The sequence below is a fragment of the Hesperophylax consimilis genome, chromosome 12, assembly GCF_061612785.1.
Source record: "Hesperophylax consimilis isolate HC1 chromosome 12, BYU_Hcon_1.0, whole genome shotgun sequence".
NCBI lineage: Eukaryota > Metazoa > Arthropoda > Insecta > Trichoptera > Limnephilidae > Hesperophylax > Hesperophylax consimilis.
In genome coordinates, this window is record NC_142847.1 from 13437170 (window position 1) to 13446134 (window position 8965).

The 8965-nt window shown below is 32.1% G+C and overlaps 1 protein-coding gene across 2 annotated transcripts; it reads left to right on the forward strand.

Moving 5' to 3' along the window:
* The first annotated feature begins 351 nt into the window (after positions 1–351).
* LOC149419178 (uncharacterized) lies at positions 352–2851 on the forward strand. Of its 2 annotated transcripts, XM_089637718.1 has the most exons (4): positions 352–1001; positions 1501–1662; positions 1894–1992; positions 2629–2851. In XM_089637718.1, the coding sequence occupies exons 1-4, from the start codon at positions 839–841 to the stop codon at positions 2733–2735; spliced, it is 531 nt and encodes a 176-aa protein (XP_089493844.1). In that variant the 5' UTR covers positions 352–838; the 3' UTR covers positions 2736–2851. The 2 variants fall into 2 exon arrangements, with proteins under 2 accessions (XP_089493844.1, XP_089493845.1); XM_089637719.1 differs by lacking the exon at positions 352–1001 and having other exon boundaries at positions 1416–1662.
* The last annotated feature ends 6114 nt before the right edge of the window (positions 2852–8965 follow it).

Genomic DNA, 8965 nt, shown 5'->3' on the forward strand with positions numbered 1-8965 from the left:
GTTAAAAAAGATTCGTCATATCTTAAATGATTTTGACTCGTGGTTTGAACCCATAATATTTCAAAATATAAACTCATAAATTTGTTTCAGACTAGGTACTCTAATTTTTTAATCACTCAACCGGCTTCGGGAGAACTCTTCCTCCATCAAGAGAATATTCAATTTATGATACACAATACTGACAGATATATATATATATATATATATATATATATATATATATAGGTTTATGATACGGCACTTTGTACATCTTAGCGTCTGCAAATAACCGGAACTATTGGATCATTTCGACTTACTTGATCATTGAGCACTTACTTGATCATCGACAAATTGAGATTTAAATGCCATTTTAATCGTCTCGGCGAGACGAGATCAGTGGCATTTTCAACTCAATTTGATGTGACAAGTGCGATTTTCGTGAGCATTAGATATGCTCCTATATGCGATTTTATCTCAGATATTCAACCTGACTTTGTTAATTATTTCTATCGTATGTTAAACTAACTTCATTGATCTCAAAAAGCGACGTTGCCATCGTTATTTGTGTCAAACGCAGGTGTACAAATAATTTTCTAAAGTAATTAAATGTTTTAACAATTGTATGCAAAAATAGCCTCTAAAGTAATATTATTTAGAGCTTATTATCGTACGACATTGCGTATTGGTCTAAACAATATTCGAAAGGAACTATAAGGCTCAAGAATTGTATGCAAAATTAACCTCTAAAGTTATATTATTTAGAGCCCATTATCGAATGATGTTGTTTGCTAGCACAAGGCTGGTTTGTTTGTATTGGTCCATTTGAAGCTAGCTTCAGGTTAGTTTTCTGAAACACTTAATGACTTGTAACTGGCTAACAGATAATATTAAATATTACCGTTATTCAATGTTCGTATATCACGAATCAGTTGACAGGTTGATTTGTTTTTGCGTTTTATTAGCTTTATTACGAAGGAGATTTAATAAAATCTTTCAGCTTTGCGAAATGGATTTTAAATACGGTAAGCTATTACATATTTCTAAATAGGTAATAACCTAAATTGTAAAATATAGAATTAATATAATAAATATAATATTAACAATTTTAATCTATGCTTATCAAATGAGTACAGAATAATTACCGTATTTTATTATATAGGTCATGATTTTTTTCTTTCTTTTTTGAGAACCCAAGCAGTAAAATTATTTTGAATAATAGATATATATTATGTATTAACAAAATTCAAAAAAGCTAACCTAACAACTTGTGGTAAAAATGTCAAATCAAACTAAAGCCATATTCCTATACTAAAATATGCATTTAAAAGCATGTTTTGTTTTCAAACAGTTGTTTCTTAAAATAATTAAGTTAAAACGAAGTTTTACACGTCGGATAATCACCCATTAATTTGTTCATATTCAAATTAAACAAATTCCTTTGTGGAAATAAAATTTGCAAAAACAGAAAACTGCAGGTACATATATGTATGTTTCAATGTGTTTGTTCTTGATATTTTATAGATGTTCCAAGAACCAGTGATTTACGTACATCAATAAACAGTACTGACGACATGATCTCGTCTTCACCCTTTTCGCTAATTTCCAAAGGACAAAGTTTAATCATCAGCAATATGCAGAGCATACTGGGCGAAGAAATTAACCATGAAACTTCCTCAGATTCAGGTAATATTCACTGATAATAATCTGAAATATTACAGAGCTACCTTAGCTTATAGTAAATTGTTATAGGTAATATCAGAAATGCTGCTAATTAAATATTCCGTTGCAAATGCTTAATTAGTCTGTTGTTTTGTCATTATATTAGGTTAGGTTTCATATTTGTGCACATGACTTACTTACTACATTGAGATATTATTATTGGATAAATATATAATATATTATGCTTTATTTTAGAAACCAAAACTGAAGTAATGTTAGAAAGGAGTCCGCCGACGTCCGAAGATGATGATTCACTATACAAACCGAACAACGTTACTTCTTCGATAGAATCAGGTATCTACAGAAAACATGTTTAATACTCTTGAAACAATCAATACGTAACATATAATTTGATTATTATATGGTCAGAGGTGCGGCCCAGAAAGCCGAAGGTCCGGTGCGAGTCCCAGATGTGACCGTATCTTTTCTGTTTCAGATTTTAGATTGAGTGATGCTAATATTGTCTTCATTTAATTAAATAATTTAATTTAATTATAATTATTTTAAAAGCAATAATTATTCGCCTGAAACACTCATCCACATTGAAAAATCTCCTGATAAAAGATATTTTATTTATTTATTTACAGATAATAATGTACATCTTTATTTATTTATATATTTTTTTAATTATACAGATCTTATATCTTATATGATAAATATATGTTATACAAAATAATATAAGAAAATATCCGAGTTAACAAAATATAGGTACAAATAATTGAGATTTACATAACGCCAACGGGACTCGAACCCGTGTCCCCTCGATTTCCGGTCGACAGCTCTGACCACTGAGCTATGGCGGCTTATCGCTTATCCGCGAAATAATTCAATATATACTAGTGTTTCATTCAACAATGACTGCTTTCTTATAATTTGAGGTTTTACTAATTAAGTTTAAAGAAAGCTAAATAATGTATTGTTACTTTTTAGATATGAAAATTTCCAACGCCGATGATGAGCAACATCATTTAGAGAAGCAGGAGGCAATCGAAGTGTCATCGACTACAACTCGAAGCACTATTTCTACTAGTAAATGAGCACGAGTGCATGACCGTAAAAACTCATGTCCATATTGTACTAAACTGGTAACGAACATACCTTCAATTTCAACCTTTGATTTAGCGTTTGACCCTGTGCATTTTGATGTTTTTATTAAAGCCGTACAAATAAATAGTGGTTACGATGAAATTACAGGTTCTGTAAAAAATCCTAGCATGTCTCAACGACTTTGTACAATCTTTTATAGCCGTACAAAGTCGTTGAGACATGCTAGGAATTTTTACAGAACCTGTAATTTCATCGTAACCACTATTTATTTGTACGGCTTTAATAAAAACATCAAAATGCACAGGGTCAAACGCTAAATCAAAGGTTGAAATTGAAGGTTTCTGTTCTTTAATAACTATATACACCTTGGCTAAATCCCTCATCTTCGATGTTATATGTGTATTCAAATGGTGTTCCGTGTGATTACTTAATAATAAAGACCCATATGAACATATTAATGGGTCAGACATTGCTATTTTTGCAATATTTTCATTTTTAAATACATGAAATATTTGAGTTTCTTAGAGATTCTGAAATTTCAGAATTGTCTGGGCATAATAATATAGAAGATGATTTTAGTACTCTAACACGATCATGTGGATTTTTCTCAGGTAATGTACTTTTTGTACATTTTAAAGATAATTACCTCTGTTTCTAAAGGATGAGTTGAATTTGCATTTTCTGGCTGTTCTGAAGGATGAGTTGAATTTGCATTTATTGTAGTGTCTGTAAAAGTTGGTTTTCTAAATATTTCAAAAGTATGTTTATTATTATTCTTTCCAATTGTTAGATCTAAAAAAAATATTTTACCTTTGATCTCATGTTCGACTGTGAAGCAGATTTTATTATTAACAGTGTTGGCCCAATTAATAAAGATATCTAATTGACGGTTGGTGCCTTTCCAACATATTAAGATATCGTCTACATATCTGACATAGTATATTATATATTTAGCTAAGGGAGACTTTAGAATAATATTTTCAATATGATCCATAAATATCTCCGCTAGAAGTGGGCTTAAAGGGCATCCCATGGGAAGTCCGTCCAATTGCTCAAAATATGTATCATTAAAAAGAAAATAATTTGTTTGTATGCAAATTTTATGAGCTGGAATAACTCTTTTCTTATTATTGGGTTGACATTAGATTGTTCTAGGATATTTTCAATTATTTTAAGGCATTCTTTAATGGGGATGTTGTTAAATAAGGATTTTACTAAATAAGGAAAATTAATTAGTTGAAAATGAATGCAATTTTTTTTTTAAGTGTGATTTATTTCTCTATTTTGTTAAACTCTGATAATGTCAGTTTGGTATGACGTTTTCCATATTATTTTAAACTGAAATTATGTAAAAATCATTAATTAATTATTTTTTAAGTATGTTTTATTTCAATCGATTTTGCTATTATATATTTTGTTAATATCTGATAATGTCAGTTTGGTATGACGTTTTCCATATTATTTTAAACTGAAATTATGTAAAAATCATTACTTCATTATTTTTTAAGTATGTTTTGTTTCTCTCGATTTTGCTATTATATATTTTGTTAAACTCTGATAATGGCAGTTTTGTATAACGTATTGTATATTTTTTAAACTGCAATTATGTAAAAATCATTACTTAATTAGTTTTAAAGTTTGTTTTAGTTCTGTTGAATTTCCTAATGAAAGTTTTTAAAAATGTCTGAAAATAAATAAATTAAAATGTGAATTTTTTCAAATTTGTTTTTATTTTACCAAACAATGAATTTGTGCAAAATTTTATTAAAACACAAGACTTGTGCAATATGTGGCTATGGTAGATTATACTACAGCTACTGCCGGGTACATTCCAGAGTGGAAGACGTGACTGGTAACCCCATGGGGAATGGCGACCATTCAGGAAAGTATCTTCTAATCTATTTACAATTTGGTACTGCCACCCCGGGAACCATTTATTGGATAACTACACCTCTGCCATAGGTCACCCCAAGTGGTTTGGTGACTGTGCCCGGGTTCATGGGGTGAGGTTTGCTCGGGTCTTGGCGGTGGATGTGTCCTCCAGCTACGTGGAAGGCCGGAGAGACAGGTTGAGGGAAACCTTTCAGGCAGAACTCTTTGGGAACATCGTCTTGCACCGCAGTGGGAGGGATGGATTCATACGTCCGTCACTCCTGGACCCACAGACCCCACCCACCCACCCCTTATCCTTCCTCTCCTTCCCTTCCTTTAAAATACCCTCCACACAGCATCTTCAAAGATGACATAGGCCTGAGGGAAAATATTTTCCTCAGGGCTTCCTGTGTGGAGCTATTGTTAAACAAACAAAAAAATGGCTCAGTAACATAACTAGTTCGAAGGTCGCGGGTTCGAACCCGGCGTGCGCAAATAAATTTTATTTGATTAATTTGTGTTATTTCACAATTAATTAATTAAAATAATATATAGTATATTTGCGGCACGTTCCAGAGTGGAAGATACTACCAGTATCGCCCTGGTGTAAGACCACCATTCAGAATTGAAACGTTGCTCCAAATGGGTTTAGCCGTGTTTAGTGACTAGATCTGAATAGCCAGGTACTTCCCCACCTTCCTCTTTCCCTTCCCCACTTACCCTCAGCCACACAACATCCCCCAATTGGGGATGCCATATTCTCACTGGCTCTAGACGGGAGCAGTTGGGACTCTTGTGAGGTATTCACTATAAAACAATTCGCTATAAAACAGTTCTGAATATTTCAATTAATTGAGGTTAATGAGGGCGTACTGTACAGGGCCCGCAAATACTTGAATAGTACACAACTGCTAACCCTGTACAAATCACAAGGGCGCCCCACGGTTGGATTTGGCAGCCACCTCTGGTGTGAAGCCCGAAAATACCTGAAAAAACCCTCGACTCTGTGCAGAAACGGGCGGTCTGTTTGATAGATTCTCCCATCTTAACAAACGGATTGCAATTTTTAGAGCATATGCTTGTTCTACCGGTATTTCTATGGAAGATGCTCCGAGGAACTAGCATCATTAATCCCTTCAGCACCGGAGCATAGTCGGGAAACACGCCAAATGCATGCCCAACATATGTACACGGTTAACATTAGTCGCATGAGAACGGGTCGTTTCTACGACTCGTTTCGGTGTTCAACGGCTCGGCTCTGGATCAAATTTCCGGCCTCTGTGTTTCCTCCCTCATATGACATGGGTCTCTTCAAGACACATGTTCACTCCTTCCTCTCCTCAAAAAGACCCTCCACACAGCATCTTCAAAGATGACATAGGCCCTGAGGGAAATTATTATCCTCAGGGCCTCTTGTGTGGAGTAAATGTAAAAAAAAAATCAAAGATTTATTCCACTAAGAAATAATAATAATATCTTTATTTAGGAAAGTTTACACATTACAACTATACATACATATTATGGTGTACATTGATTTGTAACTTTTATATTTAAGGTTATAAAATTAACAAAAATGAAGAACTATTAATACAAAATATGTATTAATAGTTATTATTATACACCAGCACAAATATTGTGTACAAAAATCGTTTTCTGAAAATCATATAATAGGTATTTTATAATAAAAGGAAAGAAAACAACTCAAATAAATCAGATTTTATAAAATATACTTCCAATAATACTGTAAACACAATACTAATATTATTGAACTTTGGTATTTTAATTGTAAATCAATCTACATTTTCAAATAATAAATTAATGCTATTAAAAAGATAGAATATCTTATAAAAGCCTGTTCTACAAAACTAATTTTAAAATAATTAATTCAACTGTAAACGTAATATAAATAAGTTTTGATTGTATAACTTTACTTTTAAATAAACCCGCAATTTTAAATATTCGCGCCAAACGTTCCAATGCATTACGTATTTTCGAATATTCAACCAACAAATAAATCTGTTCAAGTCCGTCCAAACAGAAGCTCGACAGAAGGACAAAAGATTTGGCAACATTGCATATCAAGTAAGTGCTTTCATAAAAAAGATCAACATGCGTTCATGATTTAATGATGAAAATTTTGTGAGCATATGCATAAAATAGCTGTATATATAATAGCTGACCACATTTTAAATTTATTTCACAAAAAAACATGTTGCCACGTAATTTATAGCGTTATATATCACATGTGAAAGGATGATCAAGAAAGGTGGTTTACTCAAAGATGTTCCAATAAGTGTTGTCCGATATAAATATATATATATATATATATATATATATATATATACATTTTTAGGTATTAGAGTAGGAGGGGAATAAAGAGGAAGGAGTAACTGTGAGATTTGTGGGTTAACAGAGCCACGTCCATACCTCGCTTTATATTCAAATCAAGAAGTTAACCACAGAAAGCTTAACGCGTATACCTCTCTGAAACCAAGAGTTCTGACCGCAGTTTGAGAAAAATTGATAACTTTCTGATTTGTTTAATGAAACGGCAGAAAAATTAAAAAACAAGCTTCATTTGTCTTATAAAATATGTTTTTTTTTCGTTATTAGTAATTTTAGTTCAGTGTTTAGACAAAAAAACTAAAGGTTAGTCATTTTTTAATCTTTTTTGTGTATACATTCAAATTTTTAATATTTAAAATAATATATGTTTATTTCTAATAATAAAATTATAAAAGCATGTTTCACCACCTTTCAAAAACAGATTTTAGTATTCAGATATGTACGAGAAACATTCAATTTGTTTAGATTTTATTGTGAAGTGGAAACATAAAATTCTCCCACCTTCTGGTAGCTTCCTAATGCAGGCAATATGCCAGAGGCCAGAGGGTTTAGTCGAAGTAATACATGATTTAACTATTAATGGCATATTACATGGCTTATACTTTTTAAAACAACTGTTTAATTTTTAATATTTTCCTCCATTCATAAATAACAAAACAATAACGTCATGAGCAAGCCAGTGAATCAAAATAAAAATATATTTTTCCAAGACTAAGAACAATGTCGTCTAATAAATGAAATTGCAAGAGACAGGAATATGTCATTTTGTGACCCTCGTCAACATTGGAAAGGAGAAAATATTATTTTCCTTTAGGTGGTTGAGACATTTTTAATTAAAAAAATCTAAGGTAGCTAAATTAAGATTCAACTGATTGAAAACTGGAATTCTTCGATATTATCGATGTTAACCGCAATGAACTGTATTCAAATTTAGGTTAGAACTTGAACCAATTCTGTCAATTTTTTAAAACGGATTAATCAGTCTGAGTAAACGAACACTTTCTTTGGCTTAAACTTTCAGTTATATTTTCATAACAATTTTAAAAATTATTTTAAACATTTCGACTCTCCCAAATAACAATGTCAGATGTAAATAAATTAAATAAATATCAAATAAATAAATAAATGTGCAAATTGGTAACTTTAGAAAATGAAGCACTTAATATTAAGTACACCTACAACAATAAAGACAACTGGCTCTTGGTAGTTGGTGTCGGAGTTACGTAGATAATATTATACAGTGCACAAATTGACAATGCACGTGAATAATACTAGGATGACGGCACAGTCTTAATTATTCCGATTTCAGACGAATTTTTTGGTATGGTGCATTAGATACTACGAACCACAGACATAGGAATTAATAGACGAGAAGCTAATGGCGAGGAGTAAAATCAACTGTTGAAGAACGAAGGGCGTGAAGCTGACTGTGATTCGTCAATAAATCAATCTGACAGTAAATAGGCATCTCGCATTATAATATCACCATTTACTTCTTAAAAGTAAAATCTGCTTTTGAATGAATAGACATTTTTACATGGGAGCGCAAATTACTCGCCACGTTATGAACAAATTTGCGAAGTCCAAATTCGGCAAAAAAATTCGGTTCTATTTTCAGAGTCGAATATTTCGTTTAAGTATTTAGTTAAGACACTTTTATAAATGTTCATAATTTACTTCCCAGCAACCAACCAGCTTTGTGTTTCGCGTCCAGACGTTTCTCGATGTGATAGTAACAACTGATTCATATTATACGATGTGAATATGCTTAAAATAATGCTTATATATGGAAAGTAATACGACAATTGGGTTTATTCTCTTTTTCTCATCTATTTTTACAAGTTTTCATAGTACAAGTCAACATTTTGCCGTGTTATTTCGTAAAATGAACCGATGATGCCTCGACCATAGTTCGCACAAGAATGATGACGTCACGTTTTCAAATTTCACTTGAGGCCATACGCGAGCACAGCCGGCTCCAATGGAACCGGTATGGGGAGTG

Bases quoted from the DNA above. Each gene is read 5' to 3' on its own strand.
- LOC149419178 (XM_089637718.1), top strand. From the start codon at position 839: ATGACTTGTAACTGGCTAACAGATAATATTAAATATTACCGTTATTCA. The intron at 1,002-1,500 runs GTAAGCTATTAC...GATATTTTATAG, and splicing joins CGAAATGGATTTTAAATACG to ATGTTCCAAGAACCAGTGAT. The intron at 1,663-1,893 runs GTAATATTCACT...GCTTTATTTTAG, and splicing joins TGAAACTTCCTCAGATTCAG to AAACCAAAACTGAAGTAATG.